The sequence below is a fragment of the Mobula hypostoma genome, chromosome 3 (genome assembly GCF_963921235.1).
Source record: "Mobula hypostoma chromosome 3, sMobHyp1.1, whole genome shotgun sequence".
Lineage (NCBI taxonomy): Eukaryota > Metazoa > Chordata > Chondrichthyes > Myliobatiformes > Myliobatidae > Mobula > Mobula hypostoma.
Window position 1 is genome coordinate 153,257,827 of NC_086099.1, and position 18,482 is coordinate 153,276,308.

Below are 18,482 nucleotides of genomic sequence, written 5' to 3' on the forward strand. Positions count from 1 at the left end.
GCACGCGCCCTGAGCAGCCGCTCTCCCCCGGATTCAGAACTGCATTCTAGCTGGCATTGCTTAAACATGTGCCTGTGAGCAGCCGTTTGCAAGATGAGTTCTAAGGTATCGGAAAAGCCTGAAAGAGCTTATAAGGGTGTTACACTTAGCATAAAACTAGACTTAATTAAGCGTTTCGATCGTGGTGAACGAAGTAAGGACGAAGTGAGGTTGGCTTGTGGAAGTTGACGAAGATGATATTGAAGAAGTTTTGGCATCCCATGACCAAGAACTGATAGATGAAGAGCTAATGCAATTGTAAGAGGAAAGGATAACAATCGAAACCCAATACAGTAGCAAACGGACTGAAGGTGAAGTCGTCCAGGAACGGAACGTGAAGCACCTGCATGAGATTTTCGCTGCAATGATAAAGTACAACCGGTACGTCAGTTTAGGGCATATTTGCAGGATGGTTTGAGTGCTTACAAAGAACTGTATGATAGAAAAATGCGCGAGGCTAAGCAGTCAAGCAAGCCTTCCATATCAGCCACAGCAGATGACGAACCTCGACCTTCGACATCGAGGCAGGCAGTCATAGGAGAAGATGAGCTGCCTGCCCTGATCGACGATGAGATGATATCCCAGTGTCCCACCATCCCAACCCCCAGGCCGCGGACAGATACCGATTCGCGGAGAATGCAGCGGTAGGCAGGAGGCACCCAGCACATCTTTAAGAAAATAGCCGAAATAAACATGCTAATTAATTAGGTGCCGCCCGGCACGTAAATGTTGGCCCAGATCAGAGACGATTGCCGATTGTGTTGCCTCTGATCTGGGCCGACAATTACGTGCTGGGCGGCACCTAATTAATTAGCATGTTTATTTCGGCTATTTTCTTAAAGATGTACTGAATGTGTCCCGGTTACCGCTGTACCCCTGCATGCTTCGTGGATCGGTATTGGTTCGCGGCCTGGAGGGTGGGGGCCACTGTACCACCCCAACCTGTGATGACTCAGTCTAACACACCATCATCAGTGTGCTCGGCGCTATCCCAATTCCAGTAAGTGATACTACACTGTACATACATTATTTGTACTTTATATAGGCTGTGTATTTTTATGTGTTATTTGGTATGATTTGGCAGCTTCATAGCTTAAAGGTTACCGGAGAGAGTGTTTTTGCCAACAGCGCTCGCGTGAGATTTTCGCTACGGAGATCTGTGCAGGCAATCGTTGTAGAGAAGTATTTCTACTTTATATAGGTTGTGTATTTATCATATCATTCCTGCTTTTACTATATATTACTGCTATTTTAGGTTTTGTGTGTTATTTGGCATGATTTGGTAGGTTATTTTTGGGTCTGCGAATGCTCACAAATTTTTCCCATATAAATAAATGGTAATTGCTTCTTCGCTTTACAACATTCCGGCTTACGAACCGTTTCATAGGAATGCTCTACCTTCGGATGGTGGGGGAAACCTGTATACTAAGGGTTCAGGGTCAAATGGAAGATCATGCTTGTTCTGTGTCTTGCTTGGATTTCCAGCATCTGTAGATTTTTCTTTTGTTAGTGATTTGATTACTACTCTGTGAGGTCTCTCCCAGGGATGGCTACCCTGAAGGTTTAAATCTTTCCTTCGACGGGAATTCAGTGAAACTCTCTCATTGCTCCCCCGCTGTGGTCACTGCTGCTCTCTGACTCTTTGACCACGTGCTTATCCGGATCCGGTATTAGAGCAAGTATCCTTTCTGGGAACATGTCTTTGCCACCAGCTTATGCCACATCGTTTCCAGATTCATTTTCAAGCTTCTCGATTTGGAACCTCCGAGGACCCCAGGTACTCACATTCAATTGACTGCTCCATCAGAACAAGCAGGATCTCCCAGTGGCCACCCATTTTAATTCTAATTCCCATATGTCCATCCATGGCCTCCTCCACTGTCATGATGAGGCCACACTTAGGTTGGAGGAACACCACTTTGTATTCCGTCTGGATAGCCTTCAACTTGATGGCATGAACATTGATTTCTCAAACTTTCAATAATGCCCCCCTCCCTTCACCATTTCCCATCCCATTCTCCCTCTCTCACTTTATCTCCTTGCCTGCTCATCACCTCCCTCAGGTGCTCCCCCACTCTTTTTCTTTCTTCCATGGCCTTCTGTCTCTTTCACCAATCAACTTCCCAGCTCCTTACTTCATCCCTCCCCCTCCAGGTTTCTCTCTCCCCTCCCCCCAGCTTTTAAATCTACTGCTCAGCTTTTTTTTACTCCAGTCCTGCCAAAGGATTTCAGCCCAAAACGTTGACTGTACTTTTTTCCACAGATGCTGCCTGGTCTGCTGAGTTCCTCCAGCATTTTGTGTGTGCTGCTCGGACTTCCAGCATCTGCAGATTTTCTCTGGTTTGTAATTAGTGTCCCAGACGTGTTGTCTACCATGAGTAAAACCAGCCATGCAGTAGAAGAACAATACATGCTTCAGCATTAGCAAAGATATGGAACAACAACTATCTGCTGGAAAAACTCAGTGGGTCAAGCAGCATCTGTGAGACGAAGGGAACTGTCGACATTTTGGGTTGAGACTCTGCACAAAGAACTCATTGACTTTTCCCAGCAGATTGCTTATTGCTTTAGATTCCTGCATCTGTAGTCTCTTGTATCTCCAAAATTATGGAAAATACCGTTACGTTTACTCACAAAATAGGGTGAGTATTGGTTAATAATCTAATGAAACATCTCAATATATATGTTTACTTATAAATTTAAATCACTTTGCGCAACAGCAACTCACCAGTGCCATCCCCTGTCCCTTCCTGAAATGCTCCCATTACCAGCAGAATGACGATCACCACAAAAACTGGAATTTGCCAAGCTCCAGCAATTGATGCTGTGAGGAAAATGAATTATTAATCAACAAACTTGAACATTCATTATAGATTCAGGATACTAAGGAAATTAGAGATAGAGACATAGAAAACCTACAGCACAATACAGACCCTTCGGCCCACAATGCTGTGAACATATACTTACTTTAGAAATTACGTAGGGTGACTCATAGCCCTCTACTTTTCTAAACTCCCTGTATCTAACCCCCAATCTCTTAAAAGACCCTGTTTGTATCCGCCTCCACTACCGTTGCCGGCATTCCATCGAGCAGCCCACTTCACACTCTCACCACTCTCTGCATAAAAACACTTACCTCTGACATCTCCTTTGTACCTACTTCCAAGCACCTTAAAACTGTGCCCTCTTGTGTTAGCCATTTCAGCCTTGGGAAAAAGCCTCTGACTACCCACACAATTAATGCCTCTCATCATCTTATACACCTCTGTCAGGTCACCTCTCATTCTCCATTGTTCCAAGGAGAAAAGGCCGAGTTCACTCAACCTATTCTCATAAGGCATGCTCCCCAATCCAGGCAAATCTTCTCTGCACTCTTCCTATAGTTTCCACATCCTTCCGGTAGTGAGGTGACTAGAAATGAGCACAGTACTCCAAGTGGAGTCTGACCAGGGTCCTATATAGCTGTAACATTACCTCTCGGCTTTTGAACTCAATTAAATAGTTTCCTTAGATTCCCATAATCTATTGTAATTTCCCACTGATACTGGTTTTCACAGTGGACCTTAATAAGAGTTTCTTTGTAGAAGTCCTATAAGAAAGATGGATTTAGCTATCATTTGTGTAAAGCCTGGATTGGATGTGAAACAAGATAACAAATTTAATTAAAATTGAGAATTCAATACTTGTGAAGACAGTTATATGCCATTCTCAGAAAAACACGTTGAGTGGCCTATGTTTGGGCCTATGTTCTTATCTATTGAAATTATTCAAAAACAAAAATAAGTTCGTTATATTTACAAAAGAACAGTGCAATGACAGTTCAGTTGAAATGTGAAACCAAAGAGGAATGAACAATATTGCTGGTATGGGGAGCCTGAAAAATATAAAAAAATGACATTTCAACATCGAGAAATTGTCAAAGATCATTTAAAAAAAATACAGAATCTCTTCCAGTGTAATCCACAACAGTTAATGATAAACGTGAAGTTATGCTGAGTATTCGGATTTGATCTAGACCAAAGAATGCTGCGATACAGAGGAATCAGTGTGTCTTTGCATACGAAGCACAGAAAATTAAATGTACAGATATAGCATGCTAACAGAAAGGCAAATGGAATGGAAAATAGAGCTTTTGGTCATATTTTGATCATATTGTGCTATAGGTTTCCCAAAACCAGATTCCATTAAAAAAAAGCTAATTCTCTTTACATATGTTATCCTAAAATACTACAGTATTTTAGTTAACATTTTTGAGGTACTTTTGGAATTTACCGGTGAAGAAAATATACATCACTGTTATGTCTTACCTGATGTGATATGTTTATCTCTATTACCATATCTCACTACTTGCAAGTTCACAGCTGTTGTTGATTACTTACTATCACATTGTTAACCAATTAGCTTTCATCATCAAGGTGTCCATTTTATATTTTTGTACATTTCATTTAGTAGTTAAAAACACTCGTTAGAAGTCGGGGAATTTCAATCAATATTTGAATCTGCCTTTTACACAGGCTCCTTGCATACTGTAATGCATTGGTGAATAATAAAATCACCTTCAACTACAGCTACTTTGGGACTGAAGTTATCTATCTGTCTAGCTTGACAAAACAAGCAAAACTCGTGAGCGAGGGCAGAATAATCACCATGTGCAATATCCTGTGAGAAACAATAACAGACCATCAATTCTCCCCATTTCGCTTTTTCATTCCCAATTAAGGATTATTTAAAATTTTTGTGTTAGGATGTGACTGCAGGAGTATCTACTTAAAAATATTTTTATAGAAAGGTTTCTTACCTAGGTAAAAGAGAAGCACTGTCCAAACTGGAACAGAGATTGTTTTAAGAAAACGCTCTGTTTTTGTATTCCACTTAAATGAAACTGCCAATACATATCCAACAACGAGAGTCCAGACCTGTATCAAATGAAAATAATTGTTTTAAATATTTTGTTAATATCAGAGGTATTTCAGTTCAGGACACTCAAAACCAATATTGTAGCACCATGAAAATTCTACTTTTTTTTAAATGAACTTACTGGATTTGAAACATTTTTGACCTTAAGATTTAGATACATTTTTGCCAAAAGGTTATTGGTTACAAATAACGGAGGTGGCCTTCTGAAAGAAATTATGTATTACCAATATAAATGATCAATTATCAAGTTTTAATCATATGAAATCTTTAGCAAAATATCTTCCAATATATGGCTACAGCTGAGATAACCAAGCAAGCATCCATAATTTTGACTTGTATGTAACAACTGTGTTTATCCTTTAGATATACAAAGGATGACTGCAGTCTTTTTCTCAGGGTTGTGGAATTGAGAACTAGAAGGTATAGGTTTAAAGTGAGAGTAATTTCCTACCAAAGGGTGGTTTGTATATGGAACAAGCTGCTAGAGGAACTGGTTGAGGCAAGTATATTAACAGCATTTTAAAGGCACTTGGACAGGTACATAGATAGGAAGGGTTTAAAGAGAACAATACAGCACAAGAACATGTCCTTTTGCTCATGACATCTGTGTCAACCATAACATCAAAATAAACTAATCTCATCTCTCTGAATGTGTTCCATATCCATCCATTCTCTGTATGTTTGTCTAAATGCCTCTTTAATATCTATGGAGCAAAATGGACAGATCATTGACATGAAATTTTAACTCTTTCTCCACAGAAACTATCTTACCTACTGACTATTTCCAACATTTTCTGTTTTGTAGCCTCTACAGAAATCTATTTGTGGGGTACAATATAGGATTGCATTCCCTGAAATTTAGAATGGGTAATATGAACAATATATTCAAGATATTAGGGGGAATTAATTGGCTATACAAATAATTAATATCCACTGAATGAAGAATTGACCACAAGGGACACAAAATCTAAAAAAACAGTCAAGGCCTCCAGGAATTCATATAGAAAAAAATCTGGTGCACACCTAAATGACGATTGAAGTTTGGAACCAACAACTACAAAAAACAACTATTTTAGATTTAAGATTGATTAATTTTTGCTAACCAAGTTACTTAGATATGAGAAAGTAGCAAGATATGAAATGCATCATACTGTAGATCAGTCAAAATATTGGTGAACGATGGACAAAACTCAGTCACATGGCATACCAGCCCTCAGTTTCCTATGTAGAAAATTTCATCAGCAGGTTAATTGCCAAAGCAGAGTCCACAATATGATCAATGGAAAACTGCATTACGTAGACAGGCCAAATGCTTGGTATTATTCCCATTTCTAATAGTAACTTACATCTTTGATAGCTTTTCATGTATGCATTTTTCACAAAGATCATTTTGACTGAGACTTAGTTTGAAATTACTTGAACATTGTTGTCCTGTATGTTGTTCGTCTCCGCATCTGTGACGCATCAGGTGGCAACCTTGCCATTTCTTCAGCATTTGGCTTTTTTACAAGGCCAAGTTGCTAGCTGGACGCTCAAGCCAGAATGGATGGAAAGCGTGCAAGTAGCCGTCCAGATTCTAATCTGGGACCACTTAACTCGAAGTCCAGTGCAGATGCCAGTACACCACTGGCCGGCTTGCCTGACCATTAATTCTTTGTTTTAAAAAGTTTATGTAAAATTTCAATTTTGTTCTGCTTAGATGAATCTTTATTGCATGAGAATATAGTACAAACTGGTGTCAATTATTAACAAAAAAGAGTTTAAACAGTGTAATATTTTTGTATATTTTTAAGCAACACACACAAAATGCTGGAAGAGCTCAGCAAGCCAGACAGCATCTATGGAAAATAGTAAACAGTTGACGTTTCGGGCTGAGACCCTTCATCAGGACTGGGAAAAAAAGAGCAATAAAGTTGGGGGGGGGGGAGTAGGTGAGGAAGACGTACAAGGTAGTAGGTGATAAGTGAAACCGGAAGGGGGGGGTTAAGTAAAGAGCTGAGAAGCTGATACGTGAAAGAGATAAAGGGTTGGAGATGGAGGAATCTAATAGGAGAGGGTAGAAGATAGTTAGGGGGACAGATAAGAGGTTCTGTGGGAGAGATCGAGAATCCCAGATGGTCTGCTGCCTCCCTGGTGCCAGGGTCCGCGATATCTCGGATCGAGTTCTCAGTATTCTCAAGAGGGAGGGTGAACAGCCAGATGTCGTGGTCCATGTAGGGACCAATGACGTGGGCAGGAAGAAGGAGGAGGCCCTGCAAAGAGTTTAGGGAGTTAGGTGCAAAGTTGAAGGACAGGACCTCCAGGGTTGCAATCTCAGGATTGCCATCCGTGCCACGTGCTAATGAGGCTAGAAAAAGGAAGATAATGCAGCTAAATATGTGGCTAAGGAGTTGGTGCAGGAGGGAGGGCTTCATGTTTTTGGACAATTAGGCCTTGTTCCAGGGAAGGTGGGACCTGTTCCGAGGGGATGGGTTGCACCTGAACTGGAGGGGGACTAACATCCTTGCGGGAAGGTTTGCTAGTGCTGCTCCCGGGGGGGGGGGGTTTAAACTAGATTTGCAGGGGGAGGGGAACCAGAGTGTTAGAGCAGATAGTGAGGTGGAGGAGGATAAAGGTCATGTGAGAACTGCAAGTATAGTGCATGGAGTAAAGCCAATTCTAACATATAAAGAGGCTTTGAGGAAAGAGAAGCAAAATAAAGGATGTAAAGGTAGTAAGGTAGAAGGGCTAAAATGCATGTACTTCAATACAAGAAGCATCAGGAACAAAGGTGATGAACTGAGAACTTGGATACATACATGGAATTATGATGTAGTGGCCATTACAGAGACTTGGCTGGCACCAGGGCAGGAATGGATTCTCAATATTCCTGGATTTCAGTGCTTTAAAAGAGATGGGGGGGGGGAAGGGAAGAGGGGTGGCATTACTGGTCAGGGATACTATTACAGCTACAGAAAGGGTGGGTAATGTAGCAGGATCCTCTTTTGAGTCAGTATGGGTGGAAGTCAGGAACAGCAAGGGAACAGTTACTCTATTGGGAGTATTCTGGTAGCAGCAGAGATACTGAGGAGCAGAGTGGGAGGCAGATTTTGGAAAGCTGCAAAAATAACAGGGTGAATATCATGGGTGACTTTATCTTCCCTAATATTGATTGGCATCTGATTAGTTCCAATGGTTTAGACGGCGCAGAGTTTGTTAAGTGTGTCCAGGATGGATTCCTGTCACAGTATGTTGACAGGCCGACTAGGGGGAATGCCATAATAGATCTACAAAATAGTATTAGGTAACGAACCGGGTCAGGTCACAGATCTCTCAGTGGGTGAGCATCTGGGGGACAGTGACCACCGCTCCCTGGCCTTTAGCATTATCATGTAAAAGGATAGAATCAGAGAGGACAGGAAAATTTTTAGTTGGGGAAGGGCAAATTATGAGGCTATAAGGCTAGAACTTGTGGGTGTGAATTGGGATGATGTTTTTGCAGGGAAATGTACTATGGACATGTGGTCCATGTTTAGGGATCTCTTGCAGGATGTTAGGGATAAATTTGTCCTGGTGAGGAAGATAAAGAATAGTAGGGTGAAGGAACCATGGGTGACAAGTGAGGTGCAAAATCTAGTCAGGTAGAAGAAAGCAGCATACATGAGGTTTAGGAAGCAAGGATCAGATGGACCTATTGAGGAATATAGGGTAGCAAGAAAGGAGCTTAAGAAGGGGCTGAGAAGAGCAAGAAGGGGGCATGAGAAGGCCTTGTCGAGTAGGGTAAAGGAAAACTCCAAGGCGTTCTTCAATTATGTGAAGAACAAAAGGATGACAGGAGTGAAGGTAGGACTGATTAGAGATAAAAGTGGGAAGATGTGCCTGGAGGCTGTGGAAGTGAGCGAGGTCTCCAATGAATACTTCTCTTCGGTATTCACCAATGAGAGGGAGCTTGATGACGGTGAGAACAATATGAGTGAGGTTGATGTTCTGGAGCATGTTGATATTAAGGGAGAGGAGGTGTTGGAGTTGTTAAAATACATTAGGACGGATAAGTCTCTGGGGCCTGACGGAATATTCCCCAGGCTTCTCCATGAGGTGAGGGAAGAGATTGCTGAGCCTCTGGCTAGGATCTTTATGTCCTTGTTGTCCATGGGAATGGTACCAGAGGATTGGAGGGAGGCGAATGTTGTCTCCTTGTTCAAAAAAGGTAGTAGGGATAGTCCAGGTAATTATAGACCAGTGAGCCTTACGTCTGTGGTGGGAAAGCAGTTGGAAAACATTCTTAGAGATAGGATCTGTGGGCATTTAGAGAATCATGGTCTGGTCAGGAACAGTCAGCATGGCTTTGTGAAGGGCAGATCGTGTCTAACAAGCCTGATAGAGTTCTTTGAGGTGATAACCAGGCATATATATGAGGATAGTGCAGTGGATGTGATCTACATGGATTTTAGTAAGGCATTTGACAAGGTTCCACATGGTAGGCTTATTCAGAAAGTTAGAAGGCACGGGATCCAAGGAAGTTTGGCCAGGTGGATTCAGAATTGGCTTGCCTGCAGAAAGCAGAGAGTCGTGGTGGAGGGATTACATTCGGATTGGAGGGTTGTGACTGGAGGTGTCCCACAAGGATCAGTTCTGGGACCTCTACTTTTCGTGATTTTTATTAACGACCTGGATATGGGGGTAGAAGGATGAGTTGGCAAGTTTGCAGACGACACAAAGGTTGGTGGTGTTGTGGATAGTGTAGAGGATTGTCAAAGATTGCAGAGAGACATTGATAAGATGCAGAAGTGGGCTGAGAAGTGGCAGATGGAGTTCAACCTGGAGAAGTGTGAGGTGGTACACTTTGGAAGGACAAACTCCAAGGCAGAGTACAAAGTAAATGGCAGGATACTTGGTAGGGTGGAGGAGCAGAGGGATCTGGGGGTACATGTCCACAGATCCCTGAAAGTTGCCTCACAGGTAAATAGGGTAGTTAAGAAAGCTTACGGGGTGTTAGGTTTCATAGGTCGAGGGATAGAGTTTAACAGTTGTGAGGTAATGATGCAGCTCTATAAAACTCTGGTTAGGCCACACTTGGAGTACTGTTTCCATTTCTGGTCGCCTCACTATGGAAATGGTACAGAGGAGATTTACCAGGATGCTGCCTGGTTTAGAGAGTATGCATTATAATCAGAGATTAAGGGAGCTAGGGCTTTACTCTTTGGAGAGAAGCAGGATGAGAGGAGACCTTATAGAGGTATACAATATATTAAGAGGAACAGATAGAGTGGACAGTCAGCACCTCTTCCCCAGGGCACCACTGCTCAGTACAAGAGGACATGGCTTTAAGGTAAGGGGTGGGAAGTTCAAGGAACCAAAAGAAATGGGGGAGATCTTAAATGGTTTTTTTGCATCTGTATTTACTAAGGAAACTGGCATGAAGTCTATGGAATTAAGGGAAACAAGTAGTGAGATCATGAAAACTGTACAGATTGAAAAGGAGGAGGTGTTTGCTATCTTGAGGCAAATTAAAGTGGATAAATCCCCAGGACCTGACAGGGTATTCCCTCGGACCTTGAAGGAGACTAGTGTTAAAACTGCAGGGGCCCTGGCAGATATATTTAAAATGTCGGTGTCTACGGGTGAGATGCCGGAGGATTGGAGAATGGCTCATGTTGTTCCGTTGTTTAAAAAAGGATCGAAAAGTAATCCGGGAAATTATAGGCCAGTAAATTTGACGTCGGTAATGGGTAAGTTATTGGAGAGAGTACTAAGAGACAGAATCTACAAGCATTTGGATAGACAGGGACTTATTAGGGAGAGTCAACATGGCTTTGTGCATGGTAGGTCATGTTTGACCAATCTATTGGAATTTTTCGAGGAGGTTACCAGGAAAGTGGATGAAGGGAAGGCAGTGGATGTTGTCTACATGGACTTCAGTAAGGCCTGTGACAAGGTCCCGCATGGGAGGTTAGTTAGGAAAATTCAGTCGCTAGGTATACATGGAGAGGTGGTAAACTGGATTAGACATTGGCTCAATGGAAGAAGCCAAAGAGTGGTAGTAGAGGATTGCTTCTCAGAGTGGAGGCCTGTGACTGGTGGTGTGCCACAGGGATCAGTGCTGGATCCATTGTTATTTGTCATCTATATCAATGATCTGGATGATAATGTGGTAAATTGGATCAGCAAATTTGCTGATGATACAAAGATTGGAGGTGTAGTGGACAGTGAGGAAGGTTTTCAAAGCTTGCAGAGGGATTTAGACCAGCTGGAAAAATGGGCTGAAAAATGGCAGATGGAGTTTAATACAGACAAGTGTGAGGTATTGCACTTTAGAAGGACAAACCAAGGTAGAACATACAGGGTAAATGGTAAGGCACTGAGGAGTGCAGTAGAACAGAGGGATCTGGGAATACAGATACAAAATTCCCTAAAAGTGGCGTCACAGGTAGATAGGGTCATAAAGATAGCTTTTGGTACATTGGCCTTTATTAATCAAAGTATTGAGTATAAGAGCTAGAATGTTATGGTGAGGTTGTATAAGGCACTGGTGAGGCCGAATCTGGAGTATTGTGTTCAGTTTTGGTCACCAAATTACAGGAAGGATATTAATAAGGTTGAAAGAGTGCAGAGGTGGTTTACAAGGATGTTGCCAGGACTTGAGAAACTGAGTTACAGAGAAAGGTTGAATAGGTTGGGACTTTATTCCCTGGAGCGTAGAAGAATGAGGGGAGATTTGATAGAGGTATATAAAATTATGATGGGTATAGATAGAGTGAATGCAAGCAGGCTTTTTCCACTGAGGCAAGGGGAGAAAAAAAAAACCAGAGGACATGGTTTAAGGGTGATAGGGGAAAAGTTTAAAGGGAACATTAAGGGGGGCTTCTTCACACAGAGAGTGGTGGGAGTGTGGAATGAGCTGCCAAACAAGGTGATAAATGCGGGTTCTTTTTTAACATTTAAGAATAAATTGGATAGATATATGGATGGGAGGTGTATGGAGGGATATGGTCCATGTGCAGGTCAGTGGGACTAGGCAGAAAATGGTTCGGCACAGCCAAGAAGGGCCAAAAGGCCTGTTTCTGTGCTGTAGTTTTTCTATGGTTTTTATGGGGGTATTAGAGGAAGGTTTTTCCTCAGATAGTGGTTGGTGCGTGGAATGCACTGCCTGAGTCAGTGGTGGAGGCGGATACACTAGTGAAATTTAAGAGTCTACTAGACAGGTATATGGAGGAATTTAAAGTGGTGGGGGGTTATTTGGGATGCAGGGTTTAAGGGTCGGCACAACATTGTGGGCCGAAGGGCCTGAACTGTGCTGAACTGTTCCAATGTTTTGAGACAATGGAAGGAAAGAAAGGGCAAGGAGTACCAGAGGGAGGTGATGGGCAGGTAAAGAGATAAGGTGAGAGGGAAACAGAAATAGGAATGGTGAAGGGCAGGGCAACAGGATCCCACCACCAAGCACATCTTTACCTCCCCCGCACTTTCCACAGGGATCACTCCTTGTGCAACTCTCTTGTCCATTCATCCCTCCCAACCGATCTCCCTCCTGGTACTTATCCTTGAATGTGGAACAAGTGCCATACCTCCCCCTAAACCTCCTCCCTCACAATCATTCAGGGCCCCAAACAGGTCTTCTAGGTAAGGCAACATTGCACCTGAGAGTCTGTTGGTATCATCTACTGTATCCAGCGCTCCCGGTGTGGCCTCCTGTATATTGGTGAGGCCTGACGCAGATTGGGAGACCGCTTCGCCAAGCATCTACGTACTATCTGCCAGAAAAATCGGGATCTCCTGGTGGCAACTCACTACAATTCCACTTCCCATTCCGACATGTCAGTCCATGGCCTCCTGTACTGCCATGATGAAGCCACAAGCAGTCAGAGGAGCAACACCTTGTATTCTGCCTGGTTAGCCGCCAACTGGATGGTATGAATATTGATTTCTTGAACTTCTGGTAACTGCCCCCCCTCACCATTTCCATTTCCCTGTCTCACCTCATCTCCGTACCTGCCCATCACCTACCTCTGGTGCTCCACCCCTTTCCCTTTCTTCCATGGTGTTCGACCTTCTTCAGATTCTCCCTTCTCTAGCCCTGTATCTCTTTCACCTATTAGCTTCCAAGCTCTTTATTTCACCCCTCCCCTTCTCCTAGTTTCATCTATCACTTACTGCCTCACACTTCTTCCTCCCCTCCTTGCTCTAACTTCTCATCTATTTTTTCCCCAGTCCTGACGAAGGGTCTCGGCCCAAAATGTCAATTGTTTACCCTTCTCCATAGATGCTGCCTGGCCTATTTAATTTTTCCTGCATTTTGTGGGTGTTGCATGGATTTCCAGCATCTGCAGATTTTCTTGCCTTTGTAATATTTTTAAACTGTTTTTGGTTTACCAGGAAGAAAATAACTAGATGTGTTCACAATAAGCAATTTGTTGACAATCAATTGACATCACTGAAAGATAGTTTCAAGTCTGTTGTTCAGATAATGAGATTCTGGCACTGAGCAAGCAAGTTTGTATTCGCGCCCCAGAGTCTTATTGCCATAAGGTTTGCGCACTCTGCCTCTGCCTCCGCCTCCTGGAATCCTCTCGGAGACTGCAGAGTGCTGAAATGCCCAAATGATTTCCGAACTGCAAATCACAAGCTCCAACACATTAGGGATAAAGACAAAAAAAATAAAAGACATAACAAAAATGTAATATACAGTGGCATGCAAGTTTGGGCACCCCTGGTCAAAATTTCTGTTACTGTGAATAGTTAAGTGAGTAGAAGATGAACTCACTCCAAAAGTCATAAAGTTAAAGATGAAACAATCTTTTCAACATTTTAAGCAAGATTAGTGTATTATTTTTGTTTTGTACAATTTTAGATTGAAAAAAAGGAAAGGAGCACCATGCAAGTTTGGGCACCCCAAGAGATTTGAGCTCTCAGATAACTTTTACCAAGGTCTCAAACCTTATTTGGCTTGTTAGGGCTATGGCTTGTTCACAATCATCGTTAGGAAAGGCCAGGTGATGCCAATTTGAAAGCTTTACAAATATCCTAACTCCTCAAACCTTGTCCCAACAATCAGCAGCCATGGGCTCCCTAAGCAGCTGCCTGGCACTCTGAAAATTAAAATAAATGATGCCCACAAAGCAGAAGAAGGGTATAAGAAGATAGCAAAGCGTTTTCAGGTAGCCGTTTCCTCAGTTCGCAATGTAATTAAGAAATGGCAGTTAACAGGAATGGTGGAGGTCAAGTTGAGGTCTGGAAGAGCAAGAAAACTTTCCGAGAGAACTGCTCATAGGATTGCTAGAAAGGCAGATTAAAACCCCCGTTTGACTGCAAAAGACCTTCAGGAAGATTTAGCAGACTCTGGAGTGGTGGTGCACTGTTCTACTGTGCAGCGACACCTGCCCAAATATGACCTTCATGGAAGAGCCATCAGAAGAAAACCTTCCCTGCGTCTTCACCACAAAATTCAGCATCAGAGAAGTTTGCAAAGGAACATCTAAACAAGCCTGATGCATTTTGGAAACAAGTCCTGTGGACTGTTGAAGTTAAAATGGAACTTTTTGGCTGCAATGAGCAAAGGTATGTTTGGAGAAAAAAAGGGTGCAGAATTTCATGAAAAGAACACCTCTCCAACTGTTAGGCACGGGGGTGGATCGATCATGCTTTGGGCTTATGTTGCAGCCTGTGGCACGGGGAACATTTCACTGGTAGAGGGAAAGACTGAATTCAATTAAATACCAGCAAATTCTAGAAGGAAACATCACACCGTCTGTAAAAAAGCTGAAGATGAAAAGAGGATGGCTTCTACAACAGGATAATGATCCTAAATACACCTCAAAATCCACAATGGACTACCTCAAGAGGTGCAAGCTGAAGGTTTTGCCATGGCCCTCACTGTTCCCCGACCTAAACATCATCGAAAATCTGTGGATAGTCTCAAAAGAGCAGTGCATGCAAGACGGCCCAAGAATCTCACAGAACTAGAAGCCTTTTGCAAGGAAGAATGGGCAAAAAAAACCCCAAACAAGAATGGAAAGACTCTTAGCTGGCTACAAAAAGCACTTACAAGCTGTGATACTTGCCAAAGGGGGTGTTACTAAGTACTGACCATGCATGGTGCCCAAACTTTTGCTTCAGGCCCTTTTCCTTTTTTGTTATTTTGAAACTGTAAAAGATGGAAATAAAAAAGTAATCTTGCTTAAAATATTAAAGAAATGTGTCATCTTTAACTTTATGCCTTTTGGAAATCAGGTCATCTTTTACTCGCTTAGCTATTCACAGTAACAGAAATCTTGACCGGGGTGCCCAAACTTTTGCATGTCACTGTATAGTTTCATGATCTGTCTGGAAGATGTCAACTGAAGGAGCATTGTACACAGTCACCAGCTTGACCAGAAGTCATCTATTGTATCAGTGCCCAAGCAGATCATGTTAATCTTCCTCAATTACTAGTGCTCGGTACCACTTACAATTGCAAGAAAAAGTTTGTGAACTCTTATATTTACTAACTGGTATAACCTCCTTTTGCAGCAATAAACTCTACCAAATGTTTCCTGTAGCTGCAGATCACACTTGCATAACAGTGAGGAGGAATTTTAGACTATTCCTCCATATAATACTGTTTAATTTCATCGATATTTCTGGGATACCTTGCATGAAAAGCCCTTTTCAGTCACAGAATCTCAATTGGGTTAAGGTCTGGACTCTGACTTGGCCATTCCAAAACATAAATTTTCATCTTTTTTAACCATTCTGCTGTTGATTTACTCATCGTTTCAGATTGTTGCCTTGTTGCAGCATCCAACTATTGAGCTTCAGGTGACAGACCACTACTCTTGACATTCTCCTGTAAAGTGTCTTGATGCAATTTTGAATTCATTGTTCCCTCAGTGATTGCAAACTGTCCAGTTCCTGGGGCAGCAAAGCAGCCCCAAACCATGATGCTCCTTCCACTATACTTGGAATGAGGTTTTGATGTTGGTGTGCAGTGCCCTTTTCCCTCCAAGCATAAGCGGCATGCATTTCTGCCTAAACATTTCAACTTTTGTCTCAGTTCTCACAGAACATTATGGAACATCGAGGTGGTCTTTTGGAAACTTGAAATGTGCAGCAATGTTTTTTATTCGAGAGCAGTGGTTTCCTCCATGGTGTCCCTCCATGAACATCATTCTTGTTCAGTGCTTCTCTTGTAGTGGACACAAGAAGAGACTTTAGCAAGTTCTGGAGATTTCTGCTGGTCTTTTGCTGTTACCCTTGGGTTCTTTTTCACCTCCTTCAGTATTGCATATTGTGCTCGTGGTGTGATCTTTGCAGGACACCCACTCCCAGGGAGAGCAGCAACAGGACTGAATTTCTTCCATTTGTAGACACTACTGTCACACTCAGGTCTTTAGAAATGCTTTTGCAGCCTTTTCCAGCTTCATTCATCTCTACAATTCTTCTTCCAAGGTCCTTTGGAAGTTGTTTTGATTGAGGCATGGTGCATATAAACAGATCTTTCTTGAGCAGGCTCTGCCTACCACCATAAGGTCAAAAGCAGATGCGATTTCTCTGGCTCTCACTCTGCTCTGGGCCATGAGGAAACCAGAAGCTCATACATCAGGCAGCTGTTCATTGATTAGAGATCAGCACTTAACACAATAATCCCATCCAAACTCATCATCAAGTTTCGAGAACTGGGCTATTGTATTTCCCTCTACAATTAGCTGTTTGAGTTCCTCATCAGCAGACTTCAATCAGTGAAGATTGATAACAATATCTCCTCTTTGCTGATCATCAATACAGGTGACCTCAAGGCCTTGTGCTTAGCCCCCCCGCTCTACTCTCAACACACACAACTGTGTGACTATACACAGCTCCAATGGCATCTTCAACTTTGTTGATGACACTACTGTTGTTGGGTTCAGGAATCAGCTGTTTGTCCACTAGAAAGATTATCCTCATGACAAAAAAGATACTCTTCTAGTTATTACAACTGGACGTCTCCTTTCTTGAAGACTATTATAATTGTGGCATCTCAAAGTCTACAGGTGGATAATAAGACTGAATTTGTGATTTAGGTTCTTCATTGTCAAATTTTAGAGCTTCAGTGGGGATACCATTTGTGCGCAAAGGCTTGTTGATTAAATATGGCCTTATGGATTTCTTGTTGGTCAAGAACTGTGGCAAGGCTGAACTGAATAGGCTGCTGTGGGACAAAGTATACCAACATCAGTCATAGTCAAGTTCAGAGTGCATCTTGCATTTGATGTTGGCTGCTACTTTCTTTGGCTGGTAGGTGGGTGGTAGGTGGCCTTCACAGTCTCAACATATACAAATTCGTCACAGGAAGTTGTTAAATATTCTGTGTTTTTTCCATCTATCATCTGTTCTTCAGATTGTGGGTTTTCTGTCTGAACTTTCTTTCATATTCCTGCAGATTTTTAAAAATTTATTTGGGAGAACCAGAAAATAATGAAGAACAAGTTTCAGAATATCGATTCAAAGAAACAAGTTGCTGTCGAATAATCTTTGTCCCAGGACTGAAATGTTAAATACTAGAGGGCATGCACTTAAAGTGAGAAAGGCTAAGTTCAAAGCAGAAGTGTGGGGTAAGCTTTTTTTAAAAAACACAGAGTAGTGGATGCCTGAAATGCTCTGTCAGGGTTTATGGTGAGGTAAAATCCAATAGAGGCTCAAGAGGCTTCTGGAAAGGCACGTGATTGTGCACGGAATGGAGGAATAATGACATTGCGTAATAGAAGGTATTAGTTAGGCATTTAAATAGTACGGCACAACATCATGGGCCAAAAGGTCTGTTCCTGTAATGTACTATGTTATACTGAAAAATAAGGTAAAGCTCCTATAAGTAGAGCTAAACAATTCAATTTAGTTTACAGTATTAAAATGCACTGAAAATGAGCAAACAAATGGCATTTGTACCAATATGAGTCTGACAGTCAGTGCAGAAATGGAATACCAAACAGCTTGCTTCCATGCTGTATGACTCCACTTGTCAAGTTTATTATCATACAAGTACGGTGAGATACAGGTACAAAGAAAAATTTGCATGCTGCAGTATCACACCACAGAGAACATAACTTGTACAAGAAAGTGAAGAAATACATTGTGCAAATTAAGACAATAGCGCAAAGGGAAAACAAAATCAGGAGCAAATGCAAGGAGAAGGACATAATTGAGGTAGGATTCGGTCTGCTCACGAACCTTGTACGGAAATAGTTGTTCCTGAACCTTGTGGTGGTGGAGGAGTTGTAACTCCAGCCCAATGAAGCAGTGAGAAGAGGGCATGGCTCAGATGGTAGGCATCCTTGATGATAAATGTCACCTTCTTTTGACAGTACATAATTTAGATCCTTTCAGTGCTGGGGAGACTCTGACCATTACTCTATGCAACCTCATGAATTGGAACTGTCATCCCAAACCATGTTGCAAACTGTCATGAAACTTTCTACAGTATATTTGTAGAAGTTTGTTAAAGAGTATTTGGTACATGCCATTATCTCCTTGCTTTTAGAAAGCAGAGGCACTGGTGGACATTTTTCAGGATTACATCTATGTACTGGGCCCAGGAC

General features: G+C 42.2%; 1 protein-coding gene across 2 annotated transcripts in view; it reads right to left on the reverse strand.

Annotated features, from left to right (window-relative positions):
- tmem245 (transmembrane protein 245) overlaps positions 1–18,482 on the reverse strand; it is a 125,538-nt gene that overhangs the window by 94,048 nt on the left and 13,008 nt on the right. For both annotated transcript variants that reach the window (XM_063043912.1, XM_063043911.1), the window contains exons 2-3: positions 4,838–4,955; positions 2,768–2,863 (exon numbers count right to left, since the gene is read on the reverse strand). In XM_063043912.1, the coding sequence (XP_062899982.1) occupies positions 2,768–2,863; positions 4,838–4,955 (214 nt within the window). The remainder of the gene's footprint in view (positions 1–2,767; positions 2,864–4,837; positions 4,956–18,482) is intronic.